This window comes from Papio anubis, chromosome 14, assembly GCF_008728515.1.
Source record: "Papio anubis isolate 15944 chromosome 14, Panubis1.0, whole genome shotgun sequence".
NCBI lineage: Eukaryota > Metazoa > Chordata > Mammalia > Primates > Cercopithecidae > Papio > Papio anubis.
In genome coordinates this window covers 63,074,720-63,099,547 of record NC_044989.1, presented here as the reverse complement: position 1 = coordinate 63,099,547, position 24,828 = coordinate 63,074,720, and the positions used below count along the sequence as shown (strand labels likewise).

Below are 24,828 nucleotides of genomic sequence, written 5' to 3'. Positions count from 1 at the left end.
TTCATCACTAAAACCACTCCTGCACATTTGCTCTCAGTTTCCCTGTCCTCTTCCCCTCAGTTATACATTCCTGACAAAATCTAATCCTGGTCAAATCCAACTCTACCTATTCTATGCCTGCACCCAAGCACTGAACATAGCTGGATTAAAAAATTGCTGGTTGCATTCACTTAAAATTTATAATCACAAAGTTAAAAAGGTCATCACTACTACCCAGCAATACCCCTACATTTCCCTAGTCAATGCATTCTCACTTTGACAACTTCATACCTCATCTCCTCAGTCCTTCAACAACTCTGTCACCTCCCTCCCAGCAGATGATTTCTTATATTATTTCCCTGAGAAAACAGAATATCCACATCCTCCCCAACCAAATCTACCAACCTATCTGCTTCTCCACCCATGTATCCTGCTTCTCCCCTTGTAACAATGAATGGTGCCAGCTTCTACCTAAGTTCAACCTTTCCACTTGGGTTCTGGATCCTTGTCTCTTTCTCTTACTCAAAGACTTTCTCTCCTAAGGTTACCTCCTCTCCCACCACATCATCCATTTTTCCTTCTCTACCAATCATTTCCATCAGCATTTACACATGTTGCAGTATCTGCCAAGCAAAAAATATACCTTGAACCCTTGTCTCTCTCCAGGTATTACCTAGTTCTCTGGTTTGTAGCAAAATACTCCAAGAAAATCATCTGTACTCACTGTAACCACTTCCTTTCCTCTAAGCCAACTTAATCAAGCCTTCATCTCCACCACTCCACTGAACCGTTCCTCAAAATCATCAGTTCTTTCCACCTTGCCAAATCCAATGGTCACCTTGCTCAGCCTCTCAACAGTATTTGACACAGCCAAATGCTCCCTTAATACACTTTTTGCACTTGGTTTCTTAGAAAACACGCTCTCCTAATTTTCCTATCTCACTATTGCTTGTTTCCTGTCTCCTTTGTTGGCTCCTCCTCTCCTTCCTCACCTCTATATGCTGAAGTGCCTCAAGGCTCAGTCCTCAATCCTCTTCTCAATCTGTATTAATGCATAGGAAAATTCCTATAGCCCCATAGTTATAAATACTACTTACAAACTAAGATGATCCAGCCTCTTCTCTCCCCTGAGTTTGAGACTCTTATAATTAGCTGCTTAATTAAGATCTCCATCTGGATGTATCAAACGAAAAGCAAACAAAATTCTTGATTTCTTCCTCATACCAAACCTTTTCCTCTCCAAGTGTTCCCCTATCCCTTCAATTAATATTACATTCACCTGGTTGCTCAGGTCAAAAACCTGTAGTCATTATTGACTGTCTCTTACTTTACATCATATCTCATCCATCAGTAAGTCCTGTTAACTACATCTTTAAAAAATTTACTATCCAGCTACATGGGTACACAAAATTGTCAAAACTCACTGAACTGTACACTTAAAACGGATGCATTTTACTATATGCAAAAGTGTAAATTACACCTCAATAAAGTGTGGTGGTGCTGAGTGTGTGTGAGGGTATACGTGTGTTACCTACATACATCTGACCATTTCTCACCACCTACTACTCTGTTGTTTGAATTACTGCAGTAGCCTACTAGCTGGTATCCCTGCTTCCACTTTTACTCATGACAGTCCATATCCCACAAAACACACCAAGTTTGTTTCTAATTAATGCTTTTTTCTGTTCTTTGTAAAATTTATTTCAAAAGTAGATTATTTACATCAAGGCTCATGTATCTCTATATCACTCCATGGTCAACAGAGAAATGCTTGCTTAAGCATTTCTGAAATTAATACTTCTTAATATAATTTGGTTTTCATAAATTCAAATTAACACTTAAAGTGCATGTAGTCTTCTAATGTCTAATTGGAAAACTAAGCTGGGATCAGTTACACATAGCCTGGAACATCAGATTAAAGAGTTTATATTTTATCTAACAGGCCAGTGTCACAAACTTAAACACTAAGAAAAGCTACTTTTTTTACTTTTCAAATCCTGAGGTCACAAGGTTGGCAAAGATGTGTGAAACAATGAACAAAATGAAGAGTTACTTTCAGGGATATATATTCACCTTTTTGTACCTCTAGAGTTTTGAACCATGTGATTATACTGCCTATTTAAAATATAAATTATAATTAAAATTATATTTTAAAATAAGGGAAAGGAATTCTTACACGACATAGAAAAATAAGAAACTAAAATAAATACATGACTTTTTAGGACAAGTTTATGGCACTTGGAATATTTTTAGTCCTTCCATCACAACTAAGAATTAGATGGAAGAAATATAAATACAAAGATAAAATATGTTCATATATACATGCAAAATATAATACATATTCATACATAATGATTCATGTCATATATTAGAGAGCTTTTACCAGAATTTAATTTGCAATCTAGTTAAATTATCATCATAACCCCAACTTGCCAACTTTCATACAGTTTCCTTAAACACCTGTAAAGCCTTTGAGAACTCATACAGTAAAGATTTCTCTCAGAAATCTAAAAGCCTACAGATGATAAAAGAACAGAACAGAAAGTAAACTAACAAGAGAAATGACAGTATAGTCTCTTTCAAACTCATCTCCAGAGGCCAGTCTTACACTTGCCAACAGCTACATCATTTAATAATTAAATGACATAGGGACAACAATAAGAGTAGGGGTATAAACCCCTATCATCTCTAAATTTGCTACAGCCCCTTCATGTGGCTATCAAGGAATGATGACAAATAGGACCTCCATGGTATACTGTCCTTCTCTCAAATGAAAAAAAGACATTCTCGCTTTTGTTCCTGATCTAAGTTCTAGTGGTTCTAGAACTGGTATAAATAATTCTACTATTAAGCTCTACATGTAAGTTCTAGTACCACTAGACAATACAAGAAGTATTAGGGGGTACTTAATACTCCCAATACTTCCAGGAGAACATCCAGATGCTTCTGGTATTAAGTCCAAATCCTATCGTAAGACCTGATTTAATAGGGACACCATAATGGCCATTCCTAAAAGTAATCAAGCCATTTATTCAACTGTAATCAAGCTAAATTTTCACTGTAGCTTTTACCTTTAGACATATTAGCAATAACTTAAAATGTTATTTAAAAATTAATAACTTGAAAGCTCAAGGGAAATAAAATTCCAGGAAGGCTGCAAACTGTGAGGAAGAAACTGATTTTCTAACTGAGGAATCACATGATAATGTTCTATTTCCCTTAAGGAAAAGATTAAAATTTAACCATCTTAAAGTTGATGCTCCCAGTATACTGCCAAGTTAAGAAACACCTGTAATCAGGACCTTCTCCAACTTGGATAAGTACATCCAAATTTCCAACACAAAAGCTTGGATGTCAATCTAGACCTTTTCTTCTCCCTCATCCCCATCTTGCTCAAATCCCCAATTGAAATGACCACCAAATCCTACCCATTTTGTGTTCTGAGTGTTCCTCCAGTTAATTCTTTCCATTCCTTTGCCACTGCCTAGTCCTAACCTTTTGTCTCCCCTTATTTATTAAAACAGCTACCCTAATATTGCTATTTCCAGTCATCCTTTTACTATGATCCTCAGTCTACACTGTAGTCCTGGTGATTTTCCAATAGCAAACCTAATGTCTCTTCTGCTCAAAATCTTTCACTATGTTCCTATCACCTACAGAATAATCCCCAAATCATTTATTAACAGCACATAACTTTACATGCTTTCAGTCCTGCGTGACTCTCAAACCTCACATCTCACTGCATGACCCCCAATCCTACACTTTAAACCCCATTAATATCAAACTATACTACTTGAATTTCCAGCACATCCCATGCTAGGTAAGCCTCCATGCTTCTGCATAGGTTGTTGCTTCAGTCTAGAATGTTTTTCACTTCTTCCCCCTTCGCTTCCTGGACAACAACTATGAATCTTTCAAAACCCAGCTCAACTACTAGGAAGCCATCCCAACAACTCATCCTCTACCCTTAAAGAACTGATTGTTTTTCCCTCTGCTACCTCTGTATGTAATAATGGCATCTATTAGGCACTATGTCCCTGACACTGCTCCAAGCATTTTACATGTATTAACTCATTTAATCTTCACAATTACCCTCCCTATGAAGTGGCACCATTATGACCTTTATGGCTATGGAAATTTGAATCACAGAGAAGTTAAATAATCTGTCCTCAAAGATACTCAACTGGATGAAGACAGATTAAAATCCTTATGTCATACATATTTATACTATCGCATCTCTCACAGTGAATTTATTCATGTGACTCTTACACTAGACTGTACACTCCTTGAGGACAGGGATTATGTCATATTCTACTCTAAATCCACAGTACCTGGTATAAAGTAGGTAATGAGTGCATGCATTTCTCAAACTGATTTTAAAATAATATTCCTAACAAGTTGAAGAGAAAAGCATTCAGAAACTAGTTCCAAATAAATATTCAAATATGCTATGAGTTCTAGAATAGAGCAAGCTATGTTTTTAATCTAATAAAAAGGATGTTAAAAAGAAAGGTTATTACAGACCTGAATTACAGTCCTTGTGGACAAAGAAATGGGCTTATTTTGCAATTAAGTCCATTACTGCTTAATCACTGCAGTAAATCAAGGCCCAAACGACTATTTGCTTAAAATTAACTTTTTTATCCCACTAAATTAAAAAATTTTGTTGTTTATCATTCAGGGCAATGGAAAGAAAGCCCTATATTTACTCTTCTCAAGTGGAAAGAAGCCAATCACAGACCAGCACTACTAATTGCTTCCTTAAATCTGGCCAAGAAATGTATCCCATTAGGCAATTAAAATAAAATACAGTTGCCTGAGTAAGCATTTAACAAAAGAATTTCTAAGGTTTTGTGGATGGCATTCCATTAATCAAATAATGAAAAATTCTTTATCCTAAGCAAGGAAAAATGAAAAAACAAGAAAAAAAATGGATTACCATCACCCCACAAGAATATAGACTTCTATATTAAAACTCAATTCAGTCATATGCCTGTTATATTAAAGCATATGCATACATGCTCACAATATTTCAGTAGCCATTCTTTGTCTCCTTAAAATTACAAAAATCAAAGTTATTTTAACACTAATGATGAATAACCTCAAAACCAAATGTACTGTATTTAGTGTGCTCTCACAGTTACAGTCCTCTGAGCCATACTGAAGTGCAGTAATTAAAATCCACAGGGATGATACTAGCTGCAACTGTGCACAGCACAGTACTTGTTAGAGTTATCTGCACCCCACCCAGCTTCTACACATTAGTGCACTGTAGAAAGGTAAATAAACTATCAGAAGACCCAGAGTTTAGGCCACAGCACAGCAAACTCTACCTCCACGTACATCTTACCATTTCTTCGTACACTCAACCATCAGCTCCTGGTAGGAGGCCACAAACTGGAACTTGGATGCATGTTTTCCCACACGCTGCAGTCTCTTCCAAACTGAAGCCATGATGATCAGTCAAGACACTGGAGCAGTTCTGGGTTAGCAATACAGCAGCTTTAATAATGCAGAGGGTCCAAAGCAAACGAACTTTGCATGTATGTCTTTTAAAAACTCAACTACAACTCGAAATGATGCTTGGGGTCCATAAGTCTTCTCCCTGTTTCACAGGGTAAATTCCATCTTAGATGAATGGCCCAGTCAAGAACACTATGATATACGTGACAGGATGAGTGGGAGGGGGTTCCCTCATGGAGACATCACCATGCCACCTCAGGGGCTATATGTGTATTCTGGAGGACTGAAAAGCAAAACAAAGACAAAAAGAGAAAGAATATGAGGAGAGAATCATGAGAAGTGACTAACCACCCATGTTAAATAACGCTGCAAAAGACCATCCCAGTTCTCTGCATGTCTTTTAAACAATGAAACAAAACACCGACCTCAAAAGCCAGTAACATCAAGGATGCAAGACACCAAGGAAGAAATTACAATTCACACCGAAGACGTGGAGCGACACATCAGGTAGTCAGCATCAACAACAATCCAGAGAGATGGTAACTCGGGGCCCTACCTCCCCCTGTTAGCATCATAGAAGGGCGAGCAGAGCGGGAAAGTCTAGGGATGCTGTTTAATGTCCACCGCCAGTCAGAGGGAGGAGTGGAGTATTTTTAATAAACTTTGTTTTTCAGCCGATAATTAATAGCCTCAAGTTCGACAATATGTGCTTGGAACAAATTAGGGAGCCAGGAGGAATGCTGTTTTTCAGTCGGAGGGGGGAAATGGATGGGAAACGAGGAGTGGAGGGAAATCTCCAGGCAGAGAGAGGGCAATGTCCCGGCTCCAGGCCACTTGGGCTCCTTCGCTGCCAACCGGAGGGAAATGGAAACTCCTGCCTGGGCGTGAAGCAATGACCAGCGGGGCAAGTGGACTGTGCAGGGTGCGGTGCCTCCCTCCCCCATCCTCAGGGGAACAGTCCGCCGGAGCCCAGTCTCCTCACGCACAGAGCCCAGACCCCTGCCCCCCAGCGGAGGCAGGCGGTGGCTCGTCCGCGGTCCCTGTCACCCAGGAGATACCAGAAGACCCCAGCCCGGACCCCAAGCCCCGGCCCCGCCGCTCGTCCACTCCCGCCCCCTCCTCACACCTCTAATCCCGCTGTCGGGTTGTGTCTGGCCCCGTTCCCTTCTCAGAGGCGCTCCTCCGTCGCCGCCGCAGCAGCAGCCGCCGCCGCCGCCACCGAGTCCTCCATCCCCGCCGGAGCCACATGGAACAGCCAAGCCAGCCACGGCGCTCGCGGGAGCCGGGATCTGCAGCCCCTCAGGCGGACGGCGCCCCTCACGCCCGCCCCCTCCCTGACAGATCGCCCCGCGACCGTCCCCCACCCTACAAAACCCTGCCAGAGCCGCCGCTCAGCGCCCAGCACCCCCTCCCCCGCCTTCCTCCTCCGCCACCATCATCATTACCTCCCCCGCCGCACCTCTCACACTAACCCTACCCACCGCAGCTGAACCTCCACCGCCCCGCCGCCATTGGCCGGGTCCCGCGCGTGCCCCGCCCACCTCAGCGGCCGGGTCTTAGAGCGGCTGGGGTGCCTGACTGGTAGAACTGCCTGCCCATCAAAGGGGCTCCACCTTCCCCTTGCTTGGGAGGTGGTTTTTCTCCAAGCCGGAACGCGACACACAGGCAACCTTTTTTTAAAAAAAAAAAAAAAAAAGGAACCGACTAAGTACGATCCCGCCCGTTCTTCTGATTGGCTTGGAGAGGGAAGCGATAGGCGGGAGGAATAGGGAGTGTTTATAGTGAACTGGAAGGTGATTGTAGAAGGTGGCTGTCCGTCAAAGGCGCCGCCGGTGCCGGGCTGGGTTTCTGGACCCTAAGGGTGATTGCAGACCTGGAGACTGGCTTCGCCGCAGCTGTGGGCAGTGCGGCTGCCTGTGGGTTTCTCTCCTGTTCTCATCTCCGCGAGGACCTGGGCGCGCCCTCTCCTCCGCCACTGGCAACTAGGGTTTTTGCGCATACAGCCTTTATTTCACCAATTCCTCCTGGGATCTTACCTGACAACCTGAAGTAATGACCCTGTCAGCCACCCCCCCTCAACCCGCTCCCCGCCCAACATTGAGTCAACTGGTCTTCAAGAGGATTGATCAGCTGAGCTAGACACAAAATGTGTACAGTACAATTTCTTCTTGTTCGGAGTCTTCACGTTTCTTTGAATCTTGGTTTCTCCTCTTCGCTGTCGGACTCTTTTGCCCTCAGTGAGAACTGTAGATGGATTTGGGAACAGCTAGCGTACAAAAAAGGTAGTCAAAGGCAAAAAAGAGGAGGCAGAGTGAGGGCAGGGACACTTAATCTTGTTAAAAGAGCCAAGGGCCCTTTTGAGAATATGAAAGCTACAGATACTTTCTCAAGGGGGAAAAAGTGTCCTGTCTCAAAACACAAAAATTTGTTTTCAGTTTTAGATGGTTCACAGACCTCTGGCGTAGAGAAACAGAACAAAGAATGAAACTTCAGGGGAATCCTAGCATTTAAGGAATAAAATTTAAGAGTAAAATGGGAAAGAGACTGAGAAGGAATAATCAGAGAAGTAGGCGCATCAGCAAGCAATGGGCAGACAGTTTGGGGAGAAAAAGAGAGGCAAGCTAACATAAAAAGAAAGGAAGCGGGATAGGCTCTGGAAACAAGGATCGTTCAGTCTTACGAAAGTTGGAAAGCAGGGTTCATGGACAAAGTAACTTGAAAGGTGTTAGGGTCCAGGGAGGATTCTTTCAGGGACAGGGAGAGCAGTGGTGAGTGAGAATTGAGTCCATCTATAGACACTGGGGGCCAAGACAAAGTGGAGAGACATGTTGAAGAATCAAGAGAGATGGGGAGACAGATGGAAGGCTTGAATCCAGTATCTAATTCAATTTCCACTTTCAATAAAGAAAGTGATCTAATAACACAAGAGCACAGTGTGCATTTTACAGAAGAGAGCATAGTTATCGCTTATTTTGCTAGTCAATTCTAAAATGTTACAATAATCGTAATAATCATATTGATTCTTTTGTATTAAGAGTTCTCTGATGTCCTTCCTGAGTAGTTTACGAAGTCACTACAACCTATAGCCGTTATGATCTCATATAATAATATATTCTGCATCCTTAATAGGCTTTAAGTGTGTGGAGTTCTTTAATGGCTAATTTGTAGAAATGGTCATAAATTATTTTCATCCAAGTTACCCTTCAGAAACAATCCACATGATGATCAGAAGGTTTTTGCACCCTATTTATTACTGTTCTTTGTAAGTTCTCAAACTTTCTCATGTGGTCATTCTGGTTTCTTTTAACATGCTTCCCTTACTCAAAAGGGAGAGGGGGAAGAGAGAGAAAAAAAGAGACTGACTTTTATTGTAAAGAAATTCTCTTAAAAGTAATGTTTTAAATAGTGTCTTTTAAAAAATAAATAAATAAAGGAGTAGGATCCCTAGGGAATCTTCCTCAAGTTGTGGGAAATTTCAAGAGACTGAAGGTTTCTTATGACAGCTCTTCTTTTTAGGGGAAGTATTTGTCTTGGATGTAAACTCTTATTTTTCCTTCTAGACACCAAGGTAGCTAAGAAGAGATCAAGGTTAGAATAGTTTACTAAATGAGTGAAGGAATCAAGAACAGCTCTTGACACCGTTCTGCCGCTGACCTCATGTTCATAAGCTGTCTCCTGGAGGCCCTACAGAGCAGCTACTTCTTCCCCTGTAACATTTTTAAAAACAACCTACTGGCCGGGCGCGGTGGCTCAAGCCTGTAATCCCAGCACTTTGGGAGGCCGAGACGGGCGGATCACGAGGTCAGGAGATCGAGACCATTCTGGCTAACACGGTGAAACCCTGTCTCTACTAAAAAATACAAAAAACTAGCTGGGCGAGGTGGCGGGCGGCTGTAGTCCCAGCTACACGGGAGGCTGAGGCAGGAGAACGGTGTAAACCTGGGAGGCGGAGCTTGCAGTGAGCTGAGGCCACTGCACTCCAGCCCAGGCGACAGAGCATGACTCCGTCTCAAAAAAAAATAAAAATAAAAATAAAAAATAAAAAAATAAAAACAACCTACTAAATTTATTGAAGAATATTAAATATAGAATATGTTCAGCTCTTTTGGGCTGCTTTGTTGATAGTTATTGAATACCAACTGAATATTAATCTTTTTTTTTCTTGAGACAGGGTTTCTCCCTGTTACATAGACTGGAGTGCAGTTCCCTCATCAAGGCTCACTACAGCCTCAACCACCCAGGCTCAAGCAGTCCTCCCACCTCAACTTCCCGAGCAGCTGGGACTATGGTCATGTGCTACCCGGCTAATTTTTTTTTTTTTTTTAAAGGAGCAACTCTATTAACTGATAGGCTATTTTTTTGTACTTTTTGTAGAGACAGGGTTTCACCATATTGCCCAGGCTGAACTCCTGAGGTCAAGTGATCTGCCTGCCTCAGCCTTCCAGAGTGCTGGGATTGCAGACTTGAGCCACTGCTCCCAGCGTGATCATATTAAATATTACCAATAGTACATAAAAGTTACAGTCCCTGTTCTCAAAGAGTTTCAGGAACATGTTCCGTGTGTACACAAGAAAGTAATACAAATTACTAACCTCTCTAAGTCCCAGCTTCTTACAGCATGATCCTGTATAACATAATCATGCCTACCTTTCTGGGATGTTGAGAAAATGGAAGATATGTACATAAAGTATCTGGCACATAGTAAACAGTCAAATGGTAACTAGTAGCATATGCTATTGTGTTTGGTAGCAAACATAAGACAGAAAAGAACAAAACAGACCTTCAGGAATACTTGGGGAATACTTAGTGCCAAACATCACTACCTCAAGGACTAAAGAGTCTTTAAGAATACATTTAACATTATTTATCTCCCATTAATTCAATTGGTACCAAGACTGAAACAGCAATAATTTAGGTGGACTCAGGATTTTATAATAATTACTAAGAATTCACTTATCCTCAATCCTCATGACCACTCCTTATGTCATATATTAGCTGGGATCTTTTGGCATGCTAGAAGTTACCTTTTTCTTAAGGTTCCATTTCCCCTATCAACTAACAGGTACCTCCTACTCACCCTCCCACTTCCAGGATTGTCCACTGTGTCTGCCACCTTCTAATGCCCTGTTTACTTGGATCTTGATTTATCATCTCCCTCTGTCCCAGGTTTAATGCAAGTTACATTAATTGTCCTGTCCACTTGACCCAGGTTGTTGACTGCAAAATGTTTTACCTAACAGAAGATGCAACATTTGAAATAATTTAAATTTTGCCTTTAAATATCATCAAGCTTAAAATGAAGATAGAATACAAAGAAATAAGTGGAAACTGGCATCAAAAACTTTAAATCTTCTCTGCCATGATAATTTTGAAAATGACAGAAATTATTTTCAGTGAAACAGCTTTTCTAGTCACTGCTTCAGAAACTCCCCAAATGGAGATTCAAGACTATGAAATGCAACCATAGGCTTGAATTATTGTTATCTTTTCTGGTGATAAAATTCTTATCTTTGGGTTTTACAGTTATTGCAGTAAAAATTGTCAGAGGTATTATTGCAGGATTTAACCACTAATGGAATTTGTCTGTGCCTTATTCCTAGTAATAAGATTTACTCCCAATAATAACACTGTAGGTTTTTGTATTTTTTTTCCAGTTACCATAGCGGTTATACTATACACAACAATATTACTGCAATTTTTAACTGCTAATGAAATTGTTTTAAATCCACAGCAAACAAATTTACTTCCAACAGTCCTACAGCAATTTTTATGTCCCTAAAAACTCGCTATGGCAGGCTAATACTTTTAAAATTTTAAGTGATGATTTCTGTAGTAGTTGTTTTTCCAAGTATTAAATATTTCCTTTCTTGCTACGGCTTTTCTCCTCTTATACCCCATCCCAAGATCCTCAGCATTGCACTCACCCTCATTTAGGCTGGTCTCTGCTCATTGTTTCAGGAAAGGAATATGACAGAATGTAGAAAAACAAAAATTTTTTTATTGGTTTTTGAGTTTCAAAAGCCTGGCCCTTTGAGGAATAATGAAATGGAATCCAGTTAGAAACCTGCACTGTTTGCCTCTAGCCACATGTGACTATTGAATACTTGAAATGTGGCTAGTCCAAATTGAGATGTGCTGTAAGTATAAAATATACATCAATTTCAGAGTTAGTATGCAGAAAAGATTAATACATTAATAATATTCATATTGATTACATATTGAAATAATATTCTGGATATATTGGGTTTATTAAATAAAAGACAGTAAAATTAATTTTACCTGTTCCTTTACTCTTTTTTAATGTGGCTACAGGAAAAATGTAAATTATATACATGCCTCACGTTATATTCCTATTGGACAGTGCTATTATAGACAATAGTAAAGCTTCCTTTCCCAAAGATGAGAAATGAGTTTCCTGGGCTAGAAGGGAAAGACAGAACTTGGAGGGGATGTAATGAGAGCTGGATGCTAGTGGATTTCTGAGAGCAGGACCTAATCCCACCCTACTCTGGCACAAGCTTTGGAGAAGGGCAGCTGAAATGCTGGGATCTATCTATGTTATCTGAGAGCTAATAGACATATTTTTCTCTTTATTAGAGTCCTGGGGAGGTGGCAAGACCCTTAAGAGAAGAAAAAACTTGGTTGTTATCTAGGCCAGGCAAGATTCTGGAGTAGCACAGTCCAGTAGAACTTTCTATGATGAATATCTACCTGGCTGTCTCATGGAGTAACCATGAGCCACGTGGAACTATTGGACATGCAAAATGTGGCTAGTGTCACTGAAGAAGTTGAGTTTTAATATTATTTAATTTTAATTTATTTATTGGCTACATATGGCTGGTAGCTACCATAATGAACAGTGCAAACTTACATAGTACTATGGAGGTTCTGGATGCCCAACACAATTGCCAGACACCCAAAAGGGTACAAAGGCACTGCACAGCCACCAGACCAAAACAGTCCTTGCTGATGGACCAAAATCAACCCAGCAACACTCCATGGAGCTGCCTGCTAATGAAGAAAGATGCATATGAGAACTCTAAGAGGAGCCAGCACGGTAGATGAGGAGCAAGGATTAAATGCCCCATCCCCTTTCCCCAGCATAGTGATGCTATGTAAGCCCCCTCAATTGAGATGCAGTTCCTGCCAAATTGACTATGATTAAGTGTTTGCCACCTCTTGTGAAATCAGAGCTTGAAATAGAAATTAGGTTGAGTAATGGGAAAATAAAACTGTGTTTCTTGCCAACCTGAATTTCTTTAGATTGAGATTTATGCCTGTTACATAACCTTAAATAATAACTCTTAACAAAATAATTTAAAACCTATGTTTATTCTCTTAAAAGGTGGCCTTTTTTTTTTTACTCTATCATTATAGGACCAAAGTTCTTTGGATGACACAAAAGCTTAGAAAAGCTGCATTAGAAAACCATCTTTCAATTAGAAACAGTATTCTTTGGTGAAATTGTTTCTGTTGCAGTTACCCATGAATGAATATTTGAAGTTAGTCATAATGAAGCTTTGCACATTGAACCTAAGATTGTACTAATTCTAGGACCTCAGTTGTATATACTAAAAATCCAATTTTGTCCAGCTCCACAGCATCTAGAAAAGGCCAACATGGGCTTGGTTGGTAGAGGCAGAGGAGCATTCTTGACTTCCTTGGAACTCAGGTAGAGACTGAAGCAAATCTACAGATACTATCCACTGGTGATTCAGCAGGACTACTGTTGTTAATCTGGAGCAACATAGTGAATGACTAGAAGCTTAGAAATCTTCAAGAATATATTGTAGGCAACGATGATATTCAAAATGTGGACATTCAGTGCGTTAACAACAACATGGCATAGGCATTAATCAGTTAAAATGGAGGATAACCGTAAACCATTGGCCTAGTTGTCCCATTGTGGACTAACTAAATACCAGCCCTGACTCTAGAGTGCCCTTACTGGTCTATAGCATCCTCTCAGTCTAATCCTTCTAACTGCTTAAGATACTTTCATGATGGTGAAGTCCCAGTCCACAAATGTGTATGCCAAAGTAAAAGCTGCTAGCTGAGATAATTTACACATTGCAAATAAGTGGGCCATTACTGGGATTATGGCAACAAAGATTTGAGTTGGAATTAAGAGCCCAGCAGAGAAGGTCTTTGCTAAACTCAATAAATTCATTTCCTATAAAATCAGCAGGGATTCTTGACCAAGACTTACTGGTCATTTCCCATGAAACATTAAGAGCCTTTGGTAAATTATAAGGGGTAGACTGACCTTTGCTTCACTTCTTCTGTGTTTTCAATAATTGGGAAAAAATCCAGGTAACCAGATATAGCATCCAGTCAGTGTTTTCCTCTGAATAATTCATAGATGATTACATTTGTATGAGCAAGATAATATAATTAATATCATTCTGAAATAACAAGGCTGGACAGGAAAGGCAAAGAAAAGCTGGTAGAAATTCATAATCTTGGAGGGCACTGACTACCACCCTTGTGGTGTAAAATCAAAGCACTTTCATCCCATACAGTATAAAGAACATACACACAAAAAGCAAAATTTCAAAGCAAGCTGAAAGCAGGCAAAACTCCACTTACCAGGGCACTGGGCATGAGCCAAGGGAAAGTAGCCCTGTTGCTGAAGCTTGTCCCAGATGAGTAGTGCTGGAAAATAAACCCAGCTTTCAAAGGGCAGGATTAACTCATGTACAGTTTGGGCAATCTTCTGGGCAGGGCAAGATAGGGAAAAATTCCAGGGCAAGGGCAATAACATGAGAGCCAGAGAGAGCTGCAATATTGTTCCAGGTCTCTCTTTTCACAGCAAGTCACCCAATTAGTGACTGGGCTTACAGTGATCAGAACATACCCTGCAAAGCAAAGATGACTTTGTGAGAGCTGCTGGATATTTCTTCATATTCTGTCACAACTTTTGGATGCTATTTAAAAATATTCCCAATAATGCATCATTGATCTCTTTCTCCAAGAAAAGAAATTCAAGTGTTGAGCAAACCAGGTTTTTGTGCCATAGTTCAATCTTCTAAAGAAATCCTGCTATCTTTAAAACGTTAAAAATCACAATATTTTATCCCTGAAATGAGTCTATTTTAGGTATTGAACATAGTACTGAGTTACTTATATTGAGAGAGCCCCTTGAAACAATTGTCTTGCATTATCAGTGTCCCATTTCTCATTTCAAAAATGTGTGAGCACCTGCTAACCAGCATATTTCAGTGTGGAAAAGGAGAGTGTTATACTTGTGCATGTTTCTTCACATAACACATGCTAAAGAGAGCATATTTAAAGGTCACAACTTGATTATATTTGAAATATTCACTTTTCTTGAACAATGAAAGCAAGAATAGGAGGCATATTGTTAACTGTTCAACTTCTTTTATTCTTGTAATAACGCTCTTTCTAGCTATTCACAAAACTACCTTGTGCCAAACAGTATGTTTGCGATGTGTCTCGTCCAGCCTACAGCTGAACAAGATAACAATTACCAAAATCCTGCAGTGATTTGTCAGTGATAAACAGACCAACTTGTTGAGTATTTCTGTCTAATACATATAGCGCTTTAACATGAAATTGCTGCACAGCGCGTGTTATGGTACCTGGTCTTCAACACTCTATGCTACGGATATTTGCAGTGCCCAAGATTGTTACTGGATCGGTTTTGTCAATAGTTCATTCTGCATTCTCTTATTAATTTCCCTTAATAATACCTTATTAACCTTCAGCTGACTTTGCAAGTTCTAAGGCAACAGGTTCATGAGTACAATTTTGAATGATAGCTTTTTCATTTTGATTTTCTTTGATGGTATTTTTAGAGAAAAATCCATTAATTTATTAAGAAATATTTAGTGAGTAATTACAAAGGTCAAGGTATTGTGGTAGGTATTGGGAATGCAGCACATAAAAAAGACAAAATCCCTGCCCTCCTGGAGCTCATATTTCTCTTCTATTAGAGGTCATTGTTTAGTATCCCCCTTAGAAAATTTCAGTTGATGAGAGGTGACTGTGCTTTAACAATGACAAAAAACCTGAGAAAAGTGTTATAAAAGACAACGTGCTGGGGACTAACATAAAAGGATCACCCACTCAATAAAATCCAATTATCAGAAATGTATTATTGTACTTCCACCTCTTTCTTTTTTTGTGTGGCTGCTTGTGCAAAGTCACATAGAGACTTGTCAGAGCACATACAAATTTATAACCTATATTTGCACTGGAGTCCTGTTTACAATTTATGTTTTTAAAATTTGAATTGTAGTATTTACATTGTTATTATTTTTATGATTTACTGAATAGAGACATTGATTTTTTTATGTTATAAGGCAACATGATTGTAACTACAAATATGCAAAATTAAACACATGCCAAAATTGAAATTACATTGAGAGAAATGATCTGCAACCTGTTAAACATCAGCCAAAACAATCTGATTAACACATTTCCTTGAGCTCACATGCAACTTTCAAGAGTATAATGGTCATTAAGAATGTGACAGGATTTTAACAAACACACCCATTCTATTTAATTTCCCTTTTCACTCCTTAAATTGTCAAAAAATTTAAAAAAAAGAAAACAGAGGCCTATTTTTGCTGTCTTTTCCTCAGAAATATTTTAGCTTCTTCCTAGATATCCTTAGAGATAGAATAATTAAAAGTTGTTTTTTGTCTTGTATGTGTTCTATGATATTTTACATGTTAAAAAAAAAAAAAAAAAAAGTCAGGCACGGTGGCTCACGCCTGTAATCCCAGCACTTTGGGAGGTTGAGGCAGGCGAATCGCAAGGTCAGGAGATGGAGAACATCCTGGCTAACATGGTGAAACTCCGTCTCTACTAAAAAAATACAAAAAACTTAACCAGGCATGGTGGCGGGCGCCTGTAGTCCCAGCTACTAGGGAAGCTGAGACAGGAGAATGCCATGAATCTGGGAGGTGGAGCTTGAAGTGAGCCAAGATCTTGCCACTGCACTTCAGCCTGGGCGATAGAGCGAGACTCCATCTGAAAAAAAAAAAAAAGCTGGGCATGGTAGCTCACCCCTGTTATCCTAGCATTCTGGGAGGCCAAGTCGGGTGGATCACCTGAGCTCAGGAGTTCAAGACCAGCCTGGCCAACATAGTGAAACCCTGTCTCTACTAAAAATACAAAAATTAGCCTGGCGTGGTGGTAAGCGCCTGCAATCCCAGCTATATGGGAGGCTGAGACACGAGAATTGCTTGAACCCGGGAGGCAGAGGCTGCAGTGAGCCAAGATCATGCCACTGCATTCCAGCCTGGGTGACAGGGTGAGGCTGTGTCTCAAAAAGCAAAGAAAGAAAAAAGAGAGAGAGAGAGAAAGAAGAGGGAAACCTCAAAGAGATTACACAAATAGCTTTACGTTAATGTAAAAATTATGTGATACATTTTCTTTAATTCTTTGTATTTTTTTACAATAAAAAATAATGATTAGGCCGATCACAGTGGCTCACGCCTATAATCCCAGCACTTTGGGAGGCTGAGGCAGGAGGATCACTTAAGCTCAGGAGTTTGAGACCAGCCTGAGCAACATGGCAAAACCCTGTCTCTACAAAAAATACAAAAATTAGCTGGGTGCAGTGGCACACACCTGTGGTCCCAGCTACTTGGAAGGCTAGGGTGGGAGAATCACTCGAGCCTGGGAGGTTGAGGCTGCAGTAAGTGGTGACTGCACCACTGCACTCCAGCCTGGGAGACAGAGTGAGACCCTGTTTCAAAAATAAATAAAAATAATAAGGATTAAACGTGTATAATTGTGGTTTCAGATTGAAGATATTGTATAAGTCATCATTCTATAATCTTTAAAATGTTCTCTCACTATCTAAAAGCTTTCCATCTATAGTTTCTGGTTATGAATCATATCTAATTGACAAAAATGGAAACTCTCCCCCAAATAAATCAACTCCTGGTTCATCTAATGTGTTCTGATTCTAGATCTATTCTGCCCATTGATACACTTCAGTTGAGAGATTAAAGAATCTTCTTTCACAAAACGTTCTATTTCTAGGAATGTCTTCTGTATTTTAAGACAGGGTCTCACTCTGTCATCCAGACCAGAGTGCAGTGGCGTGATCACGACTCACTGCAGCCTTGACCTTCTGGGCTCAAGTGATTCTCCCACCTCAGCCTCCCTAGTAGTTGGGACCACAGGCACACATCACCATGCCCAGCTAATTTTTGTATTTTTTTGGTAGAAATGGGGTTTTGCCAATGTTTCCAGGTCTCGAACTCCTGGACTCAAGCCACCCTCCCTGCACTGCACCCAGTCTTCATTGACATTTTATTTTGTGCTTGAATTGCTTTAGGACTGTGAATGTCATGATTCTGCTGGGCGTTTTCCTCATATCCTCTAATTCTGGCTCATGTTTGGCTCCTATCTTATTTTCCTCTCTTATATATGACACATATATGACATATACATGTAGGTACATACATATACACATATGTGTGACATAAACATACACAATTCTGGGACTATTGGTAGAATTATTAGGAAAGGCAAGCGCTTTCCTCTGGGACTGATTGCTATAAAGATGGTATCCTGCTGCCAGGGACCTCCACTGGAGCAAGTCTAAGAAAAAAGCCAAAACAAAGGAAGCCAGGAGATGAAGCAGAGAGAGTTGCTTCATTTGCCTCATCTGTAAAATGGGAATGGGAAAATGATAGTTGGCTACTGGAGGTGAGGTGCTGGAAGAAATAAGCTCTTAAGACCCCTTCCAGCTCTAATTCGGTCATTGTTTAAAATGTCTAACCTTAATACAAGGATATGTTTGTGACATTTTAAAAGGCAGTAAGAGTTTCTCCACAGTTGTTTCCATTATCATCTAGTTTTTGCTGTCTTAAGAAGTTTTTTTTTTTTTTTTTGGTCATGGGAGGATGTGCTATTTTTGATGATTTTTGTTTAACCTTAATTTTTCTGATCAACTAAAAATTGAAAGCTTATAGTCACAATTCCCATAGAAAACATGAAGGCAGAATGATGTCTTTTAGTAAGATATAAGATATCATTCCTAAATATACCAATTCCTAATTCAATTGTTTATACCAAGTGCTAAAAAGGAGAGTAATTATAGGTCAATTTAAAAAGTATTAATAGAACATATTGCTGTTTCTAGCGTATATTGTTGATAACTTCAGTGGCAATCTAGCCCAAAGAGTTTAATCTTTTCCAGTGTGAATGAAAAAGAACACCCTTAAGAGGGAGATACCCATGACTTGAAATAATTCTTTAATGTTCTCTGGAAATTAAGAGTACAGAAACAACCAGATACAAAAATTACCACAAAATGTATCATTAACCTAAATGTTAGCAGCTAAAACTATAAAACTGTTAGAAGAAAACAAATAAATCTTCATAGCTTTGGGCTTAGCAATGGTTTTTTAGATATAACAAAAGCAAGAGCAACAAAAGAAAAAAAAACACAGATAAACTGGACTTCATCAAAATTTTAAAATCTCATACCTCAAAGACACCATCAAGAAAATGAAGAAAGACAAATATTGCATGTTCTCACTCATATGTGGGAGCCAAAAAGTTGATTTTTCTGGAGGTATAATGGTAGTAGCCCAAGGTTGGGAAGGGTCGTGGGGAGGGGAGAAGAGAGGTTGAAGAGAGGTGGGTTAATGGATATAAAAACACAATTCAATAGAAGGAATATGTTCTATTGTTTGATAGCACAGTAGGGTGACTATAGTTAAAAATTTATAGTATATTTCAAAGTAGCGAGAAGATTTAGAACGTTGCCAACACAAAGAAATGATAAATATTTGCGGTGACAGATTTCTCAATTGCCCTGATTTGACCACTATACACTGTATGCACATATCAAAAACACACAAGTATACTATACATAAATACAATTATTATGTATACATTTTAAGTGAAAAAATAACCAACAGATGGGAGAAAATATTTGCAAACCATATATCTGATAAGGGACTTGTATCTAGAATATATGAAGAATTATTACAAGCTCAAAGACAGACAAATGATACAATTTAAAAACTGGCAGGAAATCAGTATATTGGAGAGATATCTGCATTCCCATGTTTATTGAATCACTATTCACAATAGCCAAGATTTGGAAGCAACCTAAGTGTCCATCAACAGATTAATGGATTAAGAAAATGTGGTAGTTATACACAATAGAGTACTATTCAGTCATAAAAAAGAATGAGATACTGTTATTTGCAACAGCATAGATGGTACTGGAGGTCATTATGTTAAATGAAATAAACCAGATATAGAAAGACAAACTGCACATGTTTTCACTTATTTATGGGAGCTAAAAATTAAACCAATTGAACTCATAAAGATAGAAGATTGTTATCAGAGGCTTGGAAGGGTAGTGGGGGAAAGGGGTAGGGGTCATGAGGGTAATTAATGGGTACAAAAATATAGTTAAAATGAATAAGATCTAGTATTTGATAGCACAACAGGTGATAATAGTCAATGATAATTTTTATACACTTTAAAATAGCTAAAAGAATATAACTGTATTGCTTGTGACACAAAGGATAAATCCTTGTACCCTGACATGATTATTACACATTGCATGACTGTATCAAAGTATCTCAGGTACCCCATAAATATATACACCTACCATGTGCCCACAAAAATTTTAAAAATTAGAAAATAGAATGAAATTGTTCAAGAATTTAAATTGACATTTCCCTGAAGATGACACATATAAATGACCAACAAGCACATGAAAAGATGTTCAATATAATTTGCCATCAGAGAAATGGGAATCCAAACCACAATAAGATACTACTTCACACCAACTAAAATGGTTTAAGATCAAAGACAGACAATAACAAGGGTTGATGAGGATGCAATAAAATTGGAGCCCTCATACCTTTCTGGCAGGATTGTAAAACCTTTTGAAAACCAGTTTGGCATTTCCTCAAAATGACAAATGTAGAGTTACTATATGACTCAGTGATTCCACTCCTAGGTAAATACCAAAGAGAAGTGGATGCATATGTCCACACAAAAACTTGTGCATAAGTGTTCACAGTGGTGTTATTCATAATAATCAAAGAGTGGAAGAAACCCAAATTCCATCAGCTCATGAATGTATAAACAAAATGTGGTATTATCATACAATGGAATATTTTTCAGCAATAAAAAGAATTGAAGCATTGATTCAAGCCATAACACGGATGAACCTTGAAAACTATGTTAAGTGAAAGAAGCCAGTCGCAAAAGACATATATTGTATGATTACTTTTATATGAAATGTCCATAAAAGACAAATCCACAGAGACAAAAAGTAGATTAGTGGTTGTTCAGGCACATGAAGGAGTTACTGCTAACGAACATGGGGCTTCTTTTTGAAGTGATAAAAATTATCTAAAATTACATAGTGATAATGGTTGCACAACTCTGAACATACTAAAAACCACTAAATTGTACACTGTTACTAGGAGATATTTATTTTATTTATATCTCAATAAAGCCATTAAGAAAAATAAAAGAATATAGAAAGAGACTATTGCAGCCACATTTAACTAAAAGTCACAAGACAACTGAATATCCTAGAGCTCAGCAAAATACAATATTCTAATACAGAAATTTAAAATATGAATGTTCTCTACTCTTAAAGTTTTTAGATGTGGGTTCTAGTTTTTCCTGGCCTCCAACCTGCAGCCTGGGACAAGTCACTTAGGTTTAACACCATTCTGTTCATTTATCAGTAAAATTAAGGCAGTGGATTAGAGGATTTTCAGTTGAGGGGAAAATTTAGGCGGTCTGGAGGAGTTCAGAGGCAAATATTGTTAGTTGTCTGTCAATACCCATTCTCCGTTTTTCTTCTCTAGCAATAAAAACCCTAATTTCTAAGTGAGCCATTTTCACTCAGCTAATGATCTGCCAGCCTCCTTTATAACCAGATATGGCTATGTGCCTAAGTTTGGCTAAGTCTTGTATATAGCTTCCGGAAAGTCTCCTCCAAGGGAGGGAGTGTGCCTTACCTTTCTGTTGATGGGATACAGATGGGTTGGCTAGAGCTCTAGCGGCTATCTTGGACCATGAGGATAAGGGATGGCAAAGTAGCAAGCTGGAAGAAGCCTGGGTCTCTCACAAATTTGTAGAGGCACTACATTTGCCCTGAACTGCCTATCACCAGACTTCTTTCATATGAGACAGAAGTAATCATATAAGATAAAGTTATTTTGGTGGGATTTTTTTCTGTCACATGTAAAGATAATTATAACTAACACAGTCAGCTTATGAAGGCTAAAAAGAAAGGGACATTTTAAATTGACTTGGAGGCAAGTTCACTGTTTCAAAAAATTAAAGCCCTCTTTCTAGATGGAACAACTTTCTTTTTTTTTTGAAAATTATTTTTTTTCTTTTTATTATTATACTTAAAGTTCTAAGGTACATGTGCATAACGTGCAGGTTTGTTACATATGTATACTTGTGCCATGTTGGTGTGCTGCACCCATCAACTTGTCAGCACCCATCAATTCGTCATTTACATCAGGTATAACTCCCAATGCAATCCCTCCCCCCTCCCCCCTCCCCATGATAGGCCCCGGTGTATGATGTTTCGAGTCCAAGTGATCTCATTGTTCAGTTCCCTCCTATGAGTGAGAACATGCGGTGTTTGGTTTTCTGTTCTTGTGATAGTTTGCTGAGAATGATGGTTTCCAGCTGCATCCATGTCCCTACAAAGGACAAGAACTCATCCTTTTTTATGGCTGCATAGTATTCCATGGTGTATATGTGCCACATTTTCTTAATCCAGTCTGTCACTGATGGACATTTGGGTTGATTCCAAGTCTTTGCTATTGTGAATAGTGCCGCAGTAAACATACGTGTGCATGTGTCTTTATAGCAGCATGATTTATAATCCTTTGGGTATATCCCCAGTAATGGGATGGCTGGGTCATATGGTACTTCTAGTTCTAGATCCTTGTTTACAATCCCACCAACAGTGTAAAAGTGTTCCTATTTCTCCACATCCTCTCCAGCACCTGTTCTTTCCTGACTTTTTAATGATTGCCATTGTAACTGGTGTGAGATGGTATCTCATTGTGGTTTTGATTTGCATTTCTCTGATGGCCAGTGATGATGAGCATTTTTTCATGTGTCTGTTGGCTGTATGGATGTCTTCTTTTGAGAACTGTCTGTTCATATCCTTTGCCCACTTTTTGATGGGGTTATTTGTTTTTTTCTTGTAAATTTGTTTGAGTTCTTTGTAGGTTCTGGATATTAGCCCTTTGTCAGATGAGTAGATTGCAAAAATTTTCTCCCATTCTATAGGTTGCCTGTTCACTCTGATGGTAGTTTCTTTTGCTGTGCAGAAGCTCTTTAGTTTAATTAGATCCCATTTGTCAATTTTGGCTTTTGTTGCCATTGCTTTTGGTGTTTTAGACATGAAGTCCTTGCCCATGCCTATGTCCTGAATGGTATTACCTAGGTTTTCTTCCAGGGTTTTTATGGTATTAGGTCTAACATTTAAGTCTCTAATCCATCTTGAATTAATTTTCGTATAAGGAGTAAGGAAAGGATCCAGTTTCAGCTTTCTACTTATGGCTAGCCAATTTTCCCAGCACCATTTATTAAATAGGGAATCCTTTCCCCATTTCTTGTTTCTCTCAGGTTTGTCAAAGATCAGAAGGCTGTAGATGTGTGGTATTATTTCTGAGGGCTCTGTTCTGTTCCATTGGTCTATATCTCTGTTTTGGTACCAGTACCATGCTGTTCTGGTTACTGTAGCCTTGTAGTATAGTTTGAAGTCACGTAGCGTGATGCCTCCAGCTTTGTTCTTTTGACTTAGGATTGTCTTGGAGATGCGGGCTCTTTTTTGGTTCCATATGAACTTTAAAGCAGTTTTTTCCAATTCTGTGAAGAAACTCATTGGTAGCTTGATGGGGATGGCATTGAATCTATAAATTACCTTGAGCAGTATGGCCATTTTCACGATATTGATTCTTCCTATCCATGAGCATGGTATGTTCTTCCATTTGTTTGTGTCCTCTTTTATTTCACTGAGCAGTGGTTTGTAGTTCTCCTTGAAGAGGTCCTTTACATCCCTTGTAAGTTGGATTCCTAGGTATTTTATTCTCTTTGAAGCAAATGTGAATGGAAGTTCATTCATGATTTGGCTCTCTGTTTGTCTGTTACTGGTGTATAAGAATGCTTGTGATTTTTGCACATTGATTTTGTATCCTGAGACTTTGCTGAAGTTTCTTATCAGCTTAAGGAGATTTGGGGCTGAGACAATAGGGTTTTCTAAATATACAATCATGTCATCTGCAAACAGGGACAATTTGACTTCTTCTTTTCCTAACTGAATACCCTTTATTTCTTTCTCTTGCCTGATTGCCCTAGCCAGAACTTCCAACACTATGTTGAATAGGAGTGGTGAGAGAGGGCATCCCTGTCTTGTGCCAGTTTTCAAAGGGAATTTTTCCAGTTTTTGCCCATTCAGTATGATATTGGCTGTGGGTTTGTCATAAATAGCTCTTATTATTTTGACATACGTTAGATGGAACAACTTTCTAAGTTAACTTGAGAGCACGCAAGGGCTCTTGATTTGATCTTCCAAAAGATTGTCAACAATAGCAAATATCTAGAACTGTAAAAATGCATTTGTCATCACTGCACCTGCCTCCTCTCCCTGGCATTTTCATATCAGCTAAGATCAGTGACAAAATTCTAAATACTGCAGGTTTCAAATTTGATTAATTTATGGGGAGAGGGCAAAATCTTTCCTTTGAAATAGGTTTCCAGTGGGATTCTTATTTCTTTTTCATTCTATCTCAATTTCCTCACCTTGACTAAATCCATATGATTAGCTAAGCATTTCTTGAGGGGCGTAAAGGACAGCTCCCTGGTAGGAGACAAAGTTCAAAAACCATCCATTCTTGGTTATGAGAGCCTACGTGGCTTTGTAAGTGGTATCTGTTCACAGTCTTATTCAATCTTGTACAACAATTATTTTATTTAATTAATTGATTAATTAATTAATTTGAGACGGAGTCTTGCTCTGTCACCCAGGCTGGAGTGCAGTGGCATGATATCAGCTCACTACAACCTCCACCTCCTGGGTTCAAGTGATTCTTCCTGTCTCAGCCTCCCAAGTAGCTGGAATTACAGGCACCCACCACCACACCCAGCTAATTTTTGTATTTTTAGTAGAGATAGGTTTTCACCACCTTGGCCAGGCTGGTGTTGAACTCCTGACCTTGTGATCCACCTGCCTCGGCCTCCCAAAGTGCTGGGATTACAGGTGTGAGCCACCACGCCCGGCCACAACAATTATTTTATTCACTTCAAAATCCCTATTTTTAAAGACACATATACCCCATCATCCCCAGTTGGGCTTTTTCTACTACCCCAAGGAGGCACCCAGAGGCTTTG

General features: G+C 39.1%; 1 protein-coding gene across 14 annotated transcripts in view; it reads right to left on the bottom strand.

Moving 5' to 3' along the window:
- The window catches only part of EHBP1 (EH domain binding protein 1), a 402,091-nt gene that overhangs the window by 316,919 nt on the left and 60,344 nt on the right, over positions 1 to 24,828 (bottom strand). For 3 of the 14 annotated variants that reach the window (XM_009184288.4, XM_009184284.3, XM_009184285.4), the window contains one exon: positions 5,330 to 5,725. In XM_009184288.4, the coding sequence (XP_009182552.1) occupies positions 5,330 to 5,433 (104 nt within the window). In that variant the 5' untranslated portion in view covers positions 5,434 to 5,725. Of the gene's footprint in view, positions 1 to 3,407; positions 3,431 to 5,322; positions 5,726 to 5,867; positions 6,305 to 6,568; positions 7,029 to 24,828 lie in introns of those variants that run through there. The other 11 variants (XM_031655231.1, XM_031655232.1, XM_003908715.4 and 8 more) reach the window with 8 other exon arrangements.